The sequence below is a fragment of the Bombus flavifrons genome, chromosome 1 (assembly GCF_040668555.2).
Source record: "Bombus flavifrons isolate JBK064 chromosome 1, iyBomFlav1_principal, whole genome shotgun sequence".
In the NCBI taxonomy this organism is placed as follows: Eukaryota; Metazoa; Arthropoda; class Insecta; order Hymenoptera; family Apidae; genus Bombus; species Bombus flavifrons.
In genome coordinates this window covers 2019664-2039785 of record NC_138442.1, presented here as the reverse complement: position 1 = coordinate 2039785, position 20122 = coordinate 2019664, and the positions used below count along the sequence as shown (strand labels likewise).

The window sequence follows — 20122 nt, the reverse complement described above, 5'->3', positions numbered from 1 at the left end:
TAATAATTAGTTTACTAGTAATAAATGAATTGAACAGAAAACAATGGTTATTTAACATGAACTAATCGTAACAACGTTTATAATTAATTAACAACTCTCGTCAACACAGATTCAACTCTCCCTCAACAACGCTAACAACATACTCATACTGCTGTTAATTCGTTTATGTCCCTTAGCAGCCCTTTGTCTTTTGTCTTATATCTTTTGTTTAAGTCCTATCATGCACGTGCTCAGCAAACGCTTGTTTATAATTCGCACGACATCCCCCAGGCCCCTCCTCCACGATATTACAATACTTTTCGATATGTTGATTATACAGGGTGGTTGGTAACTGGTGGTATAAGCGGAAAGGGGGTGATTCCACGCGAAAAAAGAAGTCGAAAATATAGAATAAACAAATTTTTTTTTCAATTTTTCCATCGAGACCACGATTTACAGTGAGATAAGTTATAACGTACCGCACGCGTACCGAGCGAAAATTCAAAGTCGATTTTCTCAAAAACAAAGGCTCAAACGAAAAATTTTTATTCTATATTTTCGACTTCTTTTTTCGCGTAGAATCACCCCCTTTCCGCTTGTGCCACCAGTTACCAACCACCCTGTATATTTAAGATATCGCTAAGGTACATAGCATGACCGGCACAAAATAATTGAAGCAGAATGTAAGTCAAAAGTTTGGAGGATGCTACAACTTCGAGAAATAATAACTTTCTTAACCCTAAGATGCTAAGACCTTGAATTCTGTAGACATTTTTTGCTTCTCCCTTAAGCGACTTGGGATTAAGTAAGTAATTATTATGTTCATAGTATTATTCCTTTACGGTATCGAAGCTATGATCAACCATGCTTAAAAACGTCAGTTATAATTATAATATTCTTATTTCTCGGAAAAATGTAGGATAAAGTTTGTTTCCCCGAAAAAGCAAAGTGTGTTCTAAACTTCTGAACGGCAGTGTACTCTTTACGCGGTCAATTCAATTCAATTTACCGATATCTCGACGATATTATCAATATAACGAGCTGTTCATAAAATTTCGATACTATCAATATTTATTAATAAGAAATCAGTATTAATAATAGCCGGAGATTAAATACTACAAGATGAGAAAATACAATCGATGACCATGAAAATTCGGCAAATAAAATATTAGAAAATTTCTTCCTTGATCGTTAACGATTTCAAAATATCGTCATTAAAAAGGAAAAAGGAACTAAATAAAAAGGTACTAATAATGATGACATAATACGCATCGAGTCGTGGTTGATAGCGTTATTACGACGATTGCAAAAGGCGCGCGAAACGACTATCGTTCAGCTAAAAGTCTGAAAGCGACCGATTCCGACGATGAGATTATACGCCATTACTGATTCCGTATTCGGAAAACCAGATAGCAGATACGATTGTGCATACCATTCAGGTAAGACTTCCTGGTATTTCAGAATCACTTGCGTAATTCGAATAGCTCGATTTGTACGCCGCACCGCGCCGGCGTACAAGATACGCTGACAATTTCCTTGAACTTTTTTCATCCGGTGGAATGATTTTCCGCTATAAATTGTCTGTTTTCTCGAGAAAAAAAGTGACGCGGCCGATTTACTTGGCGGTAAAATTGCAATTTTCTATCAAAGGGTGATTCGGTCGCGATCCTTTACTCGAATCGTTTCACTTTCCTCCTCGTTGGTGAGTTCGGTTTCCCATGCGAGCTCGCATGTGTGATCGCGTTAAAGCCAAAGTCATTAATCCGCTAATTGGAAGTAATGCGGGGGAAAAGTTTTTGCGTCACTTGTAAAAGGCCGTCCGTGCGTTTTGCAATCGGTTCGTATGAGACTGACTCTGTGTGTCTAATAACCGTGTGGCTAACCTTTCTCCAGCGTGCTACACATTTTTCACAGAGATCGGTCTCGTGACGGGTGAAAGAGAAGGGTTCGAATCATGTAGATGTGCAATTACGCCGTTGATAATACGTTTGCTCTTGACGTTTACATCGATCGCGCTTCTGATGATCGATTATCGACGGATTTCGTATCATCAAACAGGTTGCTATTTGTTAATAATCCCCGCGGCACCAGCGATCTTTGTGGCAAATATTCTGCAATTAAACTAGGAAATAATATTGTTATTAAATTACGGATCCATACGCAATTTTGTATTTTTGTGAACAGAAATAAACGAAAAATAAAGTTTGCGCAGAAATTTGTTTAATTCAGTAATTATCATAACGACTACAATACTTTACACGTTTTACATATTTTTACGATATATAATACATTCTATGTTTCCTTGCATATTTTTGTATATCTATTAAATTGTTATACATTATTATGCAAAATACTACTACTAATACTACAAAATTATACTAATAATGATAACTGATCATATTTTTAAGAAATGTTTTTCCTCATAATGTTATATAAAAGCGAATCGTTAGATGTTCACTTTATAGTGCCACTTGTTTTGTAATTTTTCCTGGTTCGCAAATTTTATAGGAACAGGTTTAATAAATGGAATTGTAGATCGAAGATTCTAATATTTAATAATATTTTGAATGATATTTTAAAATACTAAAAATAAATAGCATAGAATAAGTTGATTGAAAAATTATTTGACAAAGTTTTCGACGAAACCAAAGCAGATGTGTTCGATGTATGAATTATTTCGAATTAAGCATTTTTCTAAACAACACTTTTTAAAAAGCAACAGCTGATTAAAAATAATATCAAATACCTTTATATTCGTTTATGAAAATAAAACATTTCCGTTTGGTAGATGGTCTGAGACTTTCGTATAGTAATAGGTTGTCCGAAAAGTTTCTTTCGTTTCATAAGGTGATAATAGATTTTTTTTTTATTTAATTCTTTACATTCACAATTTGTCCAGTTTGGACATTTGATAGAATTTTTTAGCTGTTTGATTATCATGTGGATGGCTACCCCCAGTGGGATACCATCTTCGTGTTTGTTAGGTTGTGTCCTTTGGTGATGATAGATGAACGACAATTTCTGTTTTATATTATTTTATAGAATTAGGTATGGTCCATTTCGTTCCATTTCTATTATTATGTTCGTGCATAATTCAATAAACTAATATAAAACAAAAGACATTGTACGTCTATTATTTCCTTATAAAACGAAAGAAACTTTTCGCACAACCTAATACTATACGGATCATTACGATAGAAAAAAGGAATATTATCTTACTTTAAAAAGTAATTACTTGAAAATCGTTCGCGTAATTAGTTAACTAATAACTAGTCTTAGGGATTTTTGAGTTATTTGGTTTTTACACGACATAAGAATAGATATCGGGCAAAACATAAACTTTCATAACGCGTTACATTACCCGTCAGTTAAATGTTAATTGAAGCACATTTTTATCGCACGTGCGATAGGCAAATTTGGAATTTTTATATAACTGTTATATATGAACTGTTATATATTGTTATATATGAGAATTGTTATATATTTTATATAATAAAAAAATTTTATTGTATAAAATATATAACGAAATGCTTCTTTTGTAAAAGAACAAAATAGAAGATAAGAAAATATCTGCAGCAGTGAAGAATCCAAATTATTTAGTGATTCTCAAAGTAATAGGTATTAATTTAGATCAAAGGCAATATCATACGTGTACAAGTATACATACATACGACTTTACCTGACTCGTAGACCAAAATCTGAGAAAGAAAAAGTCTTTCTTACTATTAATTTAAGTGTCACGTCTGAACTTTCCAATTCTGTTTCCATTATTTTATGCTTAGTGGTTAAAACCACTTAATAAATTTGTTTTATAAATCAAAAAGTATATGATTTTTGTCCTCCTATTTATGTATGTTATACATACTTGTAATCTAGTTTATTAAAAGAAATTTATATATATTTATATATAAAGAAATTTTTAACGATATCGGGTTCTAAATATACAAAAGCACCGTATATTGATAACAAACTTTGCAACAAAACCTGATCAAAGATAATGCTTCAATTTCTAAGAAAAAAAAAAGATATTAATCGTAGTTTTAAATACTAAACTCTGGAGCGTCTTATATGCAACAAAGATTCGATTTTGTCATCGAGTTTCTGTTTTTTAATCCATTTTTTGACATATTAGTGTTTAGAATACCGAGTGAGATAAATGAAAATTTTCATTTCGATAAAATCATTTAATACTGTATACATAGCAATTATCATTATTGATAATATTTCAAGTGTTAATTGTAAATTAATTAAACTGATAAACGAAAGGTAACTCTTCCTCTTATCTTCGTGAAGTATACTTATCTTACTATTTTTATTACTTATCCACTTCCTTTATCACGAGTGACTCGCACTGCTTAGCTGGTTAGTCTACTATATTATTCTTAATAATAGAATTTAACGAATTACTTTTTGTACTTTTGTTACGTGAAAAATCTACAACAAAAATTAGGACGATATGAGATAACATTATATATACATATATATTATCGTTAGACTTAGGGGCATGTAACGTATTTTCATTAGGACAAGCCATCGTTGTTGTTCAATGGAGATTATATTTACAATTATATGTACAAATGTTGATTTAACAGAGTTTGACAATTAAACGTGGTGATTAGACACTCTAGATGTCAAAGACAATGTTCTTAGGTTCAACAACGAATCCACGGTCAACGGGGAAAACTCTTTGTTCAATAGAATATATTTTGAAACACGAAGTGACGTTAGCTGTGACGCACGGTATCTTTCTGACTGACTGACCAGACGATGAGTGTAAACTCTCCAAGGTGATCACAAGAATAAAAGACTGACACGATCACATTTGTCAATTGCATATTGACCGGGGATATCAACAAAATCCCAGGCGCCGTCACTAGGCAGACCCGCGTAGAGCCGTCATTGCTCCTGCCCGGGGCTTGTTTGTTAATACAGCGAATGTCCCTCGATATTGGTACTTCTTCTGTTAAGTAAAAACGTTCATCCCGTGACCGTGGCTACGTTCGGCGACCAGTTGTGTCACCTCGAGCCCAAGCCCACTGTCACAAATCTCGGGCAAACATAATCAGATCGTATGACAACAACTGCTTCTAAGTTCTATTATTTAAGTACAGCTATAATAAATAGTTTAGACCAAAGTATGGAGGGTCTTCCCAAAATTCCAAAAGAAAGGCCCGATGTCCCTTCATCTTCGACATATATATATAATTGTATTAATAATATATAATATATATCATATTTTGTTATAGTTAATTATGACTTAAAGTTAAGTTGAGTACGATTTAAAATACGATTACGAATACTATTTAAAAACAACCGTCTTAAAGTTAAGTTGAATACGATTTAAAAACAAGCGACAAGGTTTAGATTAAACTAGATTTTAATTCATGCTGCATTTTTATTTCAAACAATAAATCTTGTAAGATATCAATAATTCATTTTCTAGAATGATCAATAAATACTTTCAGTAGCATAGGTCAAGGTTCATGTTTAGCAGAAAAATTCCACATCGAATTATAATCTTCACAAGTCATTTTGAAATTCTCTAAACTTCTAATATTGCTGAAAACCTGCGTCAAAAGCGAAATTATATAATATTTTCTAATTGCGCTCGTCACCTAGGATATCGTCAATTATTTTAGAATTACCCTCTATATCTAGGAAGCTAGCAATTATTTTGTTATCGTTCGCGATATCTAGAAACTGCCAATATCGGGGAAATTGTGACAGACTCGAAATATCATTTTCTGATTGTTCTCTATACCTATCGATTACCCCCTAATTATTCTTAACGCCTAGAAAATTTTCTAAACGCTTCTTTGAAATTCCATGAATCTTTAACTGAACACCATACTAAACTCAAAGTTATGAATTATTTCGAAATTATTAAACTGGGGATGTTTGTGCATTTATAGAAAATTTAAATGCATTTACAAGAGTATCGTGAAAATAAGTGATTTCGTTACAATATTAGCGGATGAAAGGAATTTTTATGTAAATTCCATTTTCTGATCCGAATTTATAAAAATCTGAGTTTGGTTAAATCCGCAGTTTACTGTTAATTATTCTTAAGACTTAAACAGTCTTTGATTATTTCTTCGTTATCCTCAATCCTCTTGCATTCTTTAAGACATTTTCGAACAAATCGTATTTTCCTATCATTAGAAAATTTCTTGAGTTCTGAAGGAAATAAGGAAGAATCGTTACTAATTATATAAATTCAATAATTAATAAATAATACAATTAATAACTATTAATTTCTCGTTTAAATGTTATGAAAAAAATATTCTTATTACATGAAGTGTCCTTTTCTTGGTTAAAGCGAGAGGAAGATTGAACCATAATACGTTCAAGGGCCGCAACAGGTTCATCTCTTTATTCTAAAAAACCCTTTAGTACCTTTCTTTCGTATCTCTGGAGTTTAGTATGTACAATATATCAAGACTTTTCTGTACATCCAGTAGAAAGCTATGCCAAAATAGACCACTGATTTCGTTAAAACGTTTTCGACGCCAGACAAGCTTATGAATATCTCCCTTGATCCTCAAACGACAAAGACTGAGTCAATTTTGATTCATGTGGAATTATTTCCTACGTTACATTTACATATTGTTATTTTATCAGACTATATTAAATTTAATTGTCACATAACAAACTTCTTAGCTCTGTTCTTCGCTTTATCGCTACAAAGTAAAATAATCAACTCTCATTGGAATAATAATCCAGTTTCCACTGAACGAGTGTTAAACTCTTATCCAATTTCCAAGCTAAATCAACCAACAAAATAAACGTCTCGTAACAAGTAACAAGCATATAACGGTATCGTCGTTTCGGGTGCAGAGATGCAGACAGTTGTACAGAAACTGCACAACGCGTACGTCGATCGAATACATCGCTTGCGAGTCTCGAAACTTTAAGAATGAGTCTCGTAAAACGGAACGGGCATAGTTACTTTTCACTCTAGATTCCGTCACGCGACTGAGCACAAAGTTCGTGTCGGTGGCTGGTGAGCATTTTTCATTGTCGCGTACTAGTACGTAGATAGGTTTATCTTTTATCGGGACTTTCCTTTGCTCTATCCCGACCGGCTCGACTAAATATTCGAACGAGTGACCACACCCGGCATACCAGCTCAGATCGACACCGGCTCCATTATTATCCGCAGGAACTTTCATTGTGAATTGCTCCACGTTTATTACCGCCGTCGATACCACTAGTATCCGGTTCACGGATAAATTAACATTTCTACTGTGCGACGGACGTTAACTATAAACTCTGCATCCTTGACGGTTAAGATCTAGACGTTAAGTTTCAAGAGAATAAAATCGTTCAGAAACTTGTTATCATCGTGTGTTGCGTGACGATCGGACCACAGATGTTTGTGCAATATCATTTTTTTATTAATATAACAGCCCAAAAAAGAAAAAGAATAAAACCTAAATAGGGAATCATTCCATCCTTTAAATAAAAAAAAGTATTCTTTATAATATTTAGACGTTAATTGTAAGCTTTGCATTCTTGACGGCTAAGGTCCAGGTACCTGCTGTTGAACGACAAATGATTTTTCATTTCCAATGATTTTAAAGACAATCAAATCGTTGGAAGATTTCTTCTTAATGTATAATGCGTGTTTGCATTCGAGCATGACAATTTGATTGCACACGCCTGTACAATTTGATATCTTTGTGAACGTAACTGAAAAAGAATAGAAGGTAGATAGAGAGTTGTTTCGTCCTTTACATATTGCAATAAGTAATTTTTTCTTACATCTCATCAACTGTATGGTTATTAGTAACGGATATTTATTTTATTAGGATACAGCTACTGCTATATTATTATATTATTTTGTCCGTTATTTTGGCTTCTTTAATGAATTCAAGCAAATTATAAATGTTATCGTTAGAAGAATGAAAAGTTAGAATTGTAACTGGATTACCATACATATAACATCTAAACTACAACATATGAGTTGCGGTTTTATAGGTACAGCACTAGAAAAATTTATAAAAATTGTGGCAAATACAGAAAATTTAATTTTGTTTAAACATGTTAATATGAAAATACAATTTCTAGATGTACACTCTCGTTCATAAATATTAGGGTACTTACAGAAACTTAAATAAATTAAAAGCATCATTAGGAGATTATGAAAACCTTCAAGGATTATTATCTCATTCGAAATAATAGCATAATACAATATTATAATAATAATTTCATAATTTGCAATAATAACAAAATTTATCTTTCTCTTTTCATTATCTCTGCCCCATCTTCGTGTCATTACTTTGACCAGTTTTGATATAATTTACCTATTTAATAGGATTCAAGTTAAACAATCGTAGGAATCCACATTGTATAATTTACCTGTACCTAATTTATATGTAGGAATTTATTATGATTTATTATGCTACGGTAACTCTTCCAAATAGCTTTAATTTTTACTACATACCTACATAGTATATTAGATCACAACTACTAACTAATTAATAATTATTTTCATGGTAACGTAGATTAATTTTCATATTTTATATAGAACTAGCAGGTATTCTAATTATTATTATTATAATGAAAGGGAATGTGTATTCTCTGCCGATAAATTTGTAGGGGATAATCAATAGACAGAATTTTCAGTTAATCGCAGAAAAATAACATGTCTGATATTTAATCAGAATCGTGATCAAATATAGATTTGTTGGACATCAAAGTATTAAACGGGAATTAAGTTTCTTTCATCCAGGCATTTTTGTTTATTAACGTTTTATATCAAAGAGCATCATAACATGCAATTATAGAGATACGCATCTTCAGCCCATAAACGTTACAACATCTTTCCGAGGAGTAATAGGGAATGCAACTTATCTCACGGGACATCTGCCGATTAAATTGATTGATACTGCATCATAACCATATCTGCGATGCCATTTAAGTTCTGCAGAGGTTTTCTTATAGTTCAGTGTTTAAACGAAACAAATTTATTTTCATTTTATTCAAAGATATTAATTGTGTAACAAAGAAATTGCTACAGAAAATTATTATAGAAAAAAAATCATTGTGCATTGTGCGAATGATTCTTTTCGTCGACTCTGATATCTTTATCTTACTTTATATGTTATTTTTATTTTTTTATTACACATTTTTATTTTTATTGTAAATATTGTACTAAAACTCAGTTCCTGTTATTGCTTTCTGTTGAGGTTATTCGATGTGTAAACAGAGAAAACTCGTGGATAAATTGTAAGGCAGAAAATATATTTAAATAGAAGTGTAATTTTAAGTAAGAATACTGTCTTCGTCGCAGTCTTTTGTCTACACGCTGTCGATGGCTTCAGTGCTTGAGAAAACTAAAAAAGACCAGATGTAGAGTTTTCTTAGAAGTGATGACCACTTCAACATTTTCGAAATTTAAAGTTTTAAGAAAATTGGTAGGGAAATTTGTACAGAATCTTTTCTGTTACTTTCAATAGAAATCATTTATATGATTAATACTAAAAGACAGAAATCGTGCAAGCAGCAAACGATATGTCAATGATAATTACAATGATAATGAGAATTGAATCACAATAATTATTGATCCATTTTTTCAATAATTTTTTTAATTAAATTATGGAAACACATCTAATCTCGATAACAAATTTTATCGTTAATCTACTAAATTGTATACTTCATATTTATACTATAATAGGTGTTATGCAATGCGTTAATATACAGGGTGGTTGGTAACTGGTGGTACAAGTGGAAAGGGGGTGATTCTACGCGAAAAAAGAAGTCGAAAATAAAGAATAACAATTTTTCGTTTGAGGCTTTGTTTTCGAGAAAATCGACTTTGAAGTGTTTTACTTTGAACATTTTCTATATTTTTTATATATTATACAGGATGGTTGGTAGCTGGTGCTACAAGCGGAAAGGGGGTGATTCTACGCGAAAAAAGAAGTCGAAAATAAAGAATAACAATTTTTCGTTTGAGGCTTTGTTTTCGAGAAAATCGACTTTGAATTTTTGCTCGGTACGCGTGCACTTTATCACGTCTCGTTATAACGGATCTCACTGTAGATCGCTGTCTCGATGGAAAAATTTAGAAAAAAAAAGAAAAATTAAAAAAACAATTTTTATATATAATATAATAGTTTACTAGTATATGGAGATATTGTTTCAAAATATAATTTGTTGTAGTATATTATCTGAAACATTTTGTGATCAGTATATGATTAACAAGAATTAATACAATCTTGACTATGAAAGAAATATTTTATATTTAATATTTATTTTCACTAAATGTTTGTTTTATTTCAATTTTTGCAATTATATGCCTTATTCTGGCCCAATATATACAGGGTGGTTGGTAACTGTGGATCTACAGTGAGATCCGTTATAACGTACCGCACGCGTACCGAGCGAAAATTCAAAGTCGATTTTCTCGAAAACAAAGCCTCAAACGAAAAATTTTTATTCCATATTTTCGACTTCTTTTTTCGCGTAGAATCACCTTCTTTCCGCTTGTACCACCAGTTACCAACCACCCTGTATGTCTCGAAACGATGCCAGATATCAACGCACGATTTTTTAATGAAATGGAATAAAAGCTGGGTAATCAATTTTGATCAGATAAACTGCCAGATGAGTAAACCCTGCGTTCAAATTTCTTTAAGTAAAGTGTCATTTTTTGTTTTATTATTTATCCGGCTATTGTCACATTTAGTAACATTTATTTGAAATATTTTGTTATTCTATATAATTAACTATGATGGCGAATACTCTCTGTAAAAATAAATATGTTGTGCATTCAGAATTATTTTATTAAATGTTCAGAATAATGTGACACGCTGAATATGTACAAATAGTATGAATAGACACATTACGTCATTTAATAATACCATTTGAGAAAAAATGAACGGTATGTGTGGTTAGTACAAAATTGTTTATTAGCAGATACATTAGATTACAGCAAGACTTTCATCTCTCATGACACGGTAGAATGAATTTGTTACACAACCTAATACAATCACGTTAAAATGTAATTTTAATCTCAACTTAGGTCTTCCTGTGTTTAATCGCATCAAAAGCAAATAACGTTTAATTTCAACATTCGTTTCGACATTCTTCACTCCACTAGCCAAACTAATATCTTGAACAATTACCTCCTACAACCATTAACGAGCAAAAATAAAACAAGGGAGACTAGGTTTAGCAAGAAACAATCGGTTGAAATTGATCAGACATCCGGTACGACGTGTACAACTTTTGCTTGTTACCCTGAAAGCCTGACGCGCATGGATCCTTATCGAATGATCGCGATAGTGCGAGAGCAGCAGCGCGTCAATGTTCGTATGCGTATCGTCAATCTCCTTGGCAGGTAAACCAGCCAGACTAAGTGCGTTGTCGTTGCGTAATCGACATTTGCGAAGCCTGTGACGATATATCTTCGGTTCTATACAACATTCATTAACGTCCGTACGCCCCTATGTACTTAAACTAGTCCATTCGCCGTTACGAGATTTACACAATTTACATGCGATCGAATTTCACGTTTGCGATCAGGATGAGTCGCCTCGGGTATCCTGGTGATCCATTTGGAAACACTCGTCGCTGGAACCTATTCGATTTTCAGATTGACTTTTACCATCGAGTCAAGAATAGATACGGTTAATTGGTACAGAGTGAAAGATGCTATCGTGTATTTGTTTATTTAACAAATTATTAGGCATCAAATAATGTACGTGGGATAGTAGAAGGATGAAACATTTGCTGGGAAAATCTTACAACTATGTAAAATAGTTTTACTTTCGAATCTTGTTCCTGTAACCTTTAACAAATTTCATTGATTGATTACTAACATTGCAACAACACGATTAACCGACATGGTCTCAAGTTAGAAAAATGTTAAAACCTCCTAACTCAGGAATGTATCATTTCAAAGCTTTTTCAGAGTTAGCTACTAACGAAAGATATCATTGGATATATTCATTTATTTAATCCCTTCACATCAGATGATATCTATTTGTTCATAGAAGAATAAAGGATATTCCCAAGGAAAATTCGATAATCATGTAATTTGATTAATTTTATTTTTGAGTTTTTCCATAGAAAATGTTGTCGGTTCCTAAATTTATTTTACGGACGAGTAATCACAAGTACAGTGTCAAAGTAGCAAACTCACCATACGGTTTTTAGTTCAGAAATGTTTCCTTTCAGTATGAATTACATACTTCTTCTTTTCAATGTGTATATATTCGCGCAATTTACGTCTTAATTTCTTTGGTACAAATTTTATGTTTTAGTCGTTGATAGTGCAAGTAATGGCTATTAATTCTGTAATTTATTAGACAAGTTTCGACACAAGTTAGATAGTATTTACATACGTGCAAATTCTTTTTCACTATGTGTCAAGGTATTGATCAAAAAGCCATAAATAAACAGTAAATAGGTCTATTTAAATGACACTGGCGAGATTCCTTCTCAAAAGTGATTTTAAGGAATTGGAATTTATTAAAAGATTGATGGATTTTTAATAAAACAAATACCCAAGTACATGTTAATAAGCTCTAAATTATATATTGAATGAATATGTAGATGTAAACGTAACATGATTTATATATCTATTTATTTATTTATTTATTTATTTATTTTATTCTATCTATTTTTCTTTTTTCTATTTCTATACTAGACGATTAAATTGTTTTACTTACTTCAAGGTGTTTTTATTTTATAATTTTCAATTTTACTATTAACTACTCAGTGCATTTTCAACACTCTTAATTCAAGTTATGTTGTATAGTGGATAAATTGCGTAAAAAGAAAAAATAGTTTTTATACTTATCATAATAGAACAAAATACAAGTAAAGTAAATATGTGTTATAATATTTAAAAAGAGAAATAAATCTCTATTTAGATTCAATGGCATTAATAAAAATATGAATTTATAGAAACATCTGTGCTTCACGTATAGTATATAGAATTCGTAAGAAAATATTTCTTTATAAAATTCTGTTGATTATTATTATCAGGTGTGTAGATTTTCCTATAGCTTTATTAATATTCAAAAAAATGATATACACTTTTTACGTAAAATAGAAATACAAAGGTAAAACGTTAGAAAAAATAAAAAATTTTCTAAAGTTTAAAAAAGAAACAGCAGAAAATAAAAATTTTATTACATGGAAGCCAAATAATTCTCTGAACTCGTAACAATTAAAACCGATTTGAGTAAAAGAAAAATATTTGTATTGTCAAAGTGTATCATCTAAACAATCTCTCCAATCTTACACTACTTTATTTTTACCTTACAAAAGGAAATTTGCTACATAATTTACAAAACGCTTCTCCATTTGTAGAGTTCATTAAAGTTAGAACAATTATCAAATTACTAATTCGTCGGTTGCTTTTTTCAAGCCCAGAAAATTGAAATAACTTCAAACAATTATCAATAACAATATCCATCGATTTCCCATGATATTCATTGCATAAAAAATTTTACATGAAAGCTGAATAATTCTCTGAACTCGTAACAATTAAAACCGATTTGAGTAAAAGAAAAATATTTGTATTGTCAAAGTGTATCATCTAAACAATCTCTCCAATCTTACACTACTTTATTTTTACCTTACAAAAGGAAATTTGCTACATAATTTACAAAACGCTTCTCCATTTGTAGAGTTCATTAAAGTTAGAACAATTATCAAATTACTAATTCGTCGGTTGCTTTTTTCAAGCCCAGAAAATTGAAATAACTTCAAACAATTATCAATAACAATATCCATCGATTTCCCATGATATTCATTGCATAATCGCAATTAATATTTGATCTAGGTGACGTAATCAAAGGCGCCTTCTCTTGTTTCAGGCTGCGGAGGGTTTTGTCTTCGTGGTGGGCTGTGATCGTGGAAGAATTCTTTATGTATCCGAGTCTGTTTTGCAGACACTCAATTATTCTCAGGTATCCAGTCTCTGTTTCTTTCGATGCACTGGTAATAAAACACGAGTAATAAAATAAATTTCTTCCAGCGTTATATTTAAAATAGAAATAGTATACCTAGTAATAAAATAAATCTACTCTCTGTGATCTGTAAATTGTGCAATATAATACTGTCCGTAACGTATATGATGTCTAGCATATATGTTCTCTCGTTATTCGCGACAATTAGAAAGAATTTACAATTGTAATTTTATCCACATTATTTTTCTTATAAAAATTAAATTCCTGAGAGACTCCAAATCCTTGCTGGCCCACCAGGAATTTTTCCAAACTATCTACATTCTATAACAAGGCTATCTTTATTTAAAATACGATTGCAACAAATTTCACAGTGAAGTTAACGTATTTGAAAAGTTAATTAAAATTAAGAACACAGATAGGATTGATGATACAAAGAATGTTGGAAAATTACTTTAAAAGCAAAATAGGAATTACTTTAAAAGTAAACCAAGGAACTCAGAAAATGTTAACTTAGTCTACAAATTGAAATAACATGATTGCGGAAATATAATCTCTTTCTTCTCATTTATTTGAATATTTTCGTAAAATATTTACATTTATACACGTAGTGCTATAAAATGACTATTATTACTTCATATTTATATTATAAACATACAAGGTGGTTGGTAACTGGTGGTACAAGCCGAAAGAGGGTGATTCTACTCGAAAAAACAAGTCGAAAATATAGAATAAAAATTTTTCGTTTGAGGCTTTGTTTGCGAGAAAATCGACTTTGAATTTTCGCTCGGTACGCGTGCACTTCATCACGTCTCGTTATAACGGATCTTACTGTAGATCGTTGTCTCGATGGAAAAGTTAAAAAAAAAAGAATTTTTTATTCTATATTTCCGACTTCATTTTTCACGTAGAATCACCCCCTTTCCGTCTGTACCACCAGTTACCAACCACCCTGTATAATAAGTATATAATAAGTATACTATACTATATTATATATAACTACAGTGTACGATAGGTACCATGTACATGTCGGGTAACATTGAAAGTAAATAGAAAAAAATCTAGAAGCCTGCTAGATTTGAAATCTCACTAAACTTTATAAAAACGTATCAAAATAAATGATTTTTCCTTATTACATTATTTTATTATATAAATGCTTGTAAAATTTGATTGAAAAATATTATGTAGAAAAATTGTTTGCGTTTACACGTACAAGATGTAATACCTTTTTTACATAGATAGCCCTTTTATAGAATGTACAAACAATTTTGTGAATGATTATATGTCCACAGTTTCCTAAACAAAATCAATTACAATTCTTTTCTTCCTTTTACCTGAACCTTGGGGATGAAACAATTAGTAAAATTTATAGCTTGATACCATGAAAATTTTAAATATAGAAAGATTGTATATTATAGAAATGAATTTTTTATGTCTGCACAGGGTGACCTGTTGGGTCAAAGTTGGTTCGATATCCTGCATCCAAAAGATGTTGCCAAGGTAAAGGAGCAGTTGTCCTCTTCGGATCTTAGTCCACGCGAGCGATTAATAGATGCCAAAAGTACGTACCAATGTAACACGATTTGTCTGTGTCCACGTGTTAACACGTGTTGACTGTTAAATAATCTCTTGACTTTATTTTAAGATCCTCCGTATTTATATCTAGTAAAAATTACTTCTTATAACTTGTATCATATATTTGAAAAGTATTTTCTCACGTAGAATTTGGATAATTTAATCGAGAGAAATTTACAATAGTGATATAAATTAATAACACAATTAATACAACAATAATAACAATTAATATCTTCTTAACCTGCCAGTATTTAAAAATACAAAGTTTCTCGAGATAATAGTGTGCCGTTTAGTAATGTTAAAAGGTAAAAATTATTAGGTAGAGTAATCCAAGAGATGCTGTTAGTATCTTCATTGTAAGAGCAATTTAATAATACCTTGCATGATGCGTTTATAATTTTATGATAGGTTTAACAGCTTAATCATACACTTCTTTTAAACGCTCCTTTTAGTTTAACGTTTCCAATAAATTGGTAGATCACGACTTCTAACACGCTTGCTATTATTTATAGCGATCCATTGTTGCAATTCTCCATAAACAAAAGTACAAAAGTTAAAATGGTCTTATTATTATCAGTGTAATCTCTCTAAAATTGTATTAAGCTTTTGCCGAGCTTCGATCGAATCAAGTGAAACAAGTAGCAAATGCCTAAAATGCGTTTTTAAATCTTCCATTTATAACGTTTACGATTTGCAATCGATGATCAACACTACTTATTCTGCTATAGAACAATTAACAATTCGACAAACTCAATTTATACATTTTTATCGTGGTCGTTAAATCCATGAAAAAGAAGCTGAAAGTGTACAAAATTATTTCAAACAATTTATTGTTGCAAAACCAAAATATTTTAAAGGAATATCGTGGAGCTCAGCAATAAATGGCAAAAATACATTATTCGATAAAATGTTAATTTTAGGAAAATATCATTGATATGAGCTGCTTAAAAGTCTACTGATCCGTTCGACAAATTATAGAATACAGGAAACTAACGACGTTACAAACATTATCTTTTGAAATAGAATCTTAGTTGCCAATGTATCTGTAAATATGCAAAACTGGACAAGATAAACGTACATATAAAAATATAGTATTATATTGGTATTAGCATTTATTGCACCATCCGTACATTTCAATGTTTTCGGATAATACATCAAATACAAAAATATACAGGGTGGTTGATAACTGGTGGCACAAGCGGAAAGGGGGTGATTCTACGCGAAAAAAGAAGTCGAAAATATAGAATAAAAATTTTTTTTTGATTTTTTTTTTTTTAATTTTTCCATCGAGACAACGATCTACAGTGAGATCCATTATAACGAGACGTGATAAAGTGCACGCGTACCGAGCGAAAATTCAAAGTCGATTTTCTCGAAAACAAAGCCTCAAACGAAAAATTTTTATTCTATATTTTCGACTTCTTTTTTCGCGTAGATTCACCCCCTTTCCGCTTGTACCGCCAGTTACCAACCACCCTGTATAAAATACGTAGAAGATACGACAAATTTATTCAAATTTCACTGCTTTATTAGCGTTTGTAAAAATGCAAATTTACATAAATATTTTCGGTCTATTAATTCATACATTCATGTTGTACATAACAATTTGTATATTTTTAATATTCATATACTGGTATGATTAATATAGTAGATTTCTTTTTATTAGAACGAAATCTTAATTGGTATCCATAAATGAACTCCTGATGATTAGATCAAATTATTTGAACGTAAACTCCTATCATAAACGAAAGATCATACGTAATGGTGAGAATCAATGAACTACTATTATCTACATTACTTATGGCCCGATTAATTCAGATAAATGGTGTTCTTCTATAGTAAAATTGACAAATGTACAAAAAGTGTAATTGGTCAATTTGGTCTGTATGAGGCTCACATTGCTTACAGGTTTTCCTTAAATCGCTACAAAACTTCCGATCAACTCAATATATTACTCAGAAACATTTTAGAGAAATAAGAAGCTTCCGATCAACTCAATATATTACTCAAAAACATTTTAGAGAAATAAGAAGCACGTTAAAGGCGAGAAAGTAATGTTCCTTCAAAAATATCACAATCCTGACGAAATGGTTTTTATCAGTCAGCTACATGCGTCGACTTTCCCTTCACGAATCCATTAATTATGACACCTTTCGACATTCCGTCGGTCGGTTCCAGGACCGTTAAGTACTTGTTGCTCGTCAATGCGAGTTACATTCTGATAAATGTCAGTCGTTCGGCAGCATCTGCCTGTCGATAAACATCTTCGAATTAGCGCCGCGAGATAAGCGGCTTACGAAAGAAACTCGTTTAAAGGAGAGAAAAGCGGTACTGCTTATACGCGGCCAGGATCTCGAGGATGTTACGTGCTGGTACGATTTACGCGCGGAGGACTTCGAGACGAAGTCTCACGGTCGTTAATCATCGATGCTTGTTGCAAAGGAATTAATAAACCGGCGACTGAGCTGGAAAATGGTCGGCATCGCGCATTCGCTGACACTTTTGATGGCTAATTGATCAAGTGTCGAAGCGTCATTATAACGGTAACACCGTAAGAATGCCGGTAATTGCAAGATTTGTATGCAAATAACACGCGAGTATCTGCCATCCATTGCGTTTCGAATAAAGATTCGAATAAAGTAATTGGTCGAAATTATGTATATATATGTGTGTGTACGTGTGACTTGGTTTTGCAATATTTTTGCTTATAGTAACTTGGCTTTATTATTGAAGAATAAAACAACGTAAGAAATTTATACAAAGCCGAATACTGAAAATTCTAAGTTTGTAACATTTTCATTTATGAGAAAATTCTGTAATCGTATTTATTAAATTCCTTCATAATAAACATAAGATAACAAAAATGGAATTCATGAGATCAGACATAGTAAATCAAATTAACGATAAGATCAAATTTCTTCTTCTGTCGATTTCGGTCCATGAACTGCGTAAATTCTCAAAAATTCCCTACGTCCTCGTCAAATTCCTCGTATCCATAGTCAATCGTTAGTCCATTCATCGCATCTTATACACTACCTCGTATGCAATTGTCATTTATATATTCCTTGTTATATGTATAAATACTATATATTTCCCCTCATATTTCTCGTAACAGTATGTGTAGGTAAGCAAAAGTGATTTTCATTGTTATTTCGCTTAGATTCTTTTGCTTTAATTTTTCTATTCATCAACTTTTGTTTTTTACTGTTATTGCTATAGAATTATACAGTAATTTATGAACAGTGGAGTTGTAAAGAAAATCTTTTACATGCCCTTTTTGCCCTGTATAATTGTGCCGCAAAGTGTACGAACATAATCTCCTGCTTACAACTAAATATCAAGGCGGAAATGAGCGGTAACAACTCTTTCAATATAATATAAATAGAGAGCGATAATATACACTTTTCGCCAAAAAGATAGCCCAGGTGTGCTGTCTTTAATTTCCCAATGATACGTGTAAAGTTTTTGGTCTGTAACGTACAATATCGAAACATTATGAGCTCAGGATATGCGGCTTGCTGCAAATAAGTCACAATGTCGTAGATGTTTGTATACAACAAAGAAGAACTGTTCCATACTGTAGTATCGTAAACTATTATAATTAATTTATTTACAATAAATGGATTAAACGGATATTGATTAAACAGTAAACGATGGTTATTTAACATGAACTAATCACGACAACATATTATAATTAAGACAACCAGGTAATTAATTAGTAACTCTCGTCACCACGGATTTAACTCTCTCTCAAGAACGCTAGCAACACTATCTCGACAACGCTATTCGCACTCTCTGGCTTCTCAACTCATACTGCTTTTAATTCATTTATGTCCCTTAGCAACCCCTTATCTTTTGTCTTAGCCTCGTATCTTTCGTCTCAGTCCCACCACGCACATGCTCAGCAACCGCTTGTTTATAATTCGCACGACACCCTCCAGGCCCCTCGTCAACGATACTACAATACTAAGGTCGAAATGATAGCACACTCTGTAAATATGTTTAGAAATTGCTCAGTAGTTCGTAATCTATCAGCGAGTAAAGATTACAGTACAATATTACATAAATTTGTAACTATGGGACGCGGAAAAAGATTAAGCGAGTCTGGAAAAAAGCAAATTCTTGAACTAAAACAGCAACGGTTATCAGTAGCGAAAATATCGGAAGTAATAAGAAGAAGTCGTAGAGTAATACACAATTTCTTAAAAAACGTTGAAGATTATAGCAAAAAGAAAAGTACTGGTCGGCCGTCATCGTTATCCGATCGTGATAAGCGAGCAATTTTGCGTGTAGCTTCCAACTCACAGTTAACAACGAAGCAAATAATGGAGAAATCTAATGTTAGTGCCAGTGTTTCAAGTGTTCGTCGAGTTCTACTATCTTGCAAAAATATTGAGAGGCTAAAATTGAAAAAGAAACCTTCGTTAACAACGAAACACAAAGTAGAACGTTTACGCATTGCAAAAGAAAGAGTGCATTGGAAAAAGAAATGGAGGAAGGTACTATTTTCAGACGAAAAAAGATTAAACTTGGATGGTCCTGATGGATTGTAATATTATTTTCATGACATAAGAAAAGAGACAATTTCAGCAATTCGACGACAAATAGAAGGAGGCAGCGTGATGGTTTGGACCGGCATCGGT

The 20122-nt window shown here is 31.9% G+C and overlaps 1 protein-coding gene across 2 annotated transcripts in view; it reads left to right on the top strand.

Annotated features, from left to right (window-relative positions):
• cyc (basic helix-loop-helix ARNT-like protein cyc) overlaps nt 1–20122 on the top strand; it is a 90178-nt gene that overhangs the window by 51181 nt on the left and 18875 nt on the right. For both annotated transcript variants that reach the window (XM_069121400.1, XM_069121409.1), the window contains exons 6-7: nt 13815–13907; nt 15348–15465. In XM_069121400.1, the coding sequence (XP_068977501.1) occupies nt 13815–13907; nt 15348–15465 (211 nt within the window). The remainder of the gene's footprint in view (nt 1–13814; nt 13908–15347; nt 15466–20122) is intronic.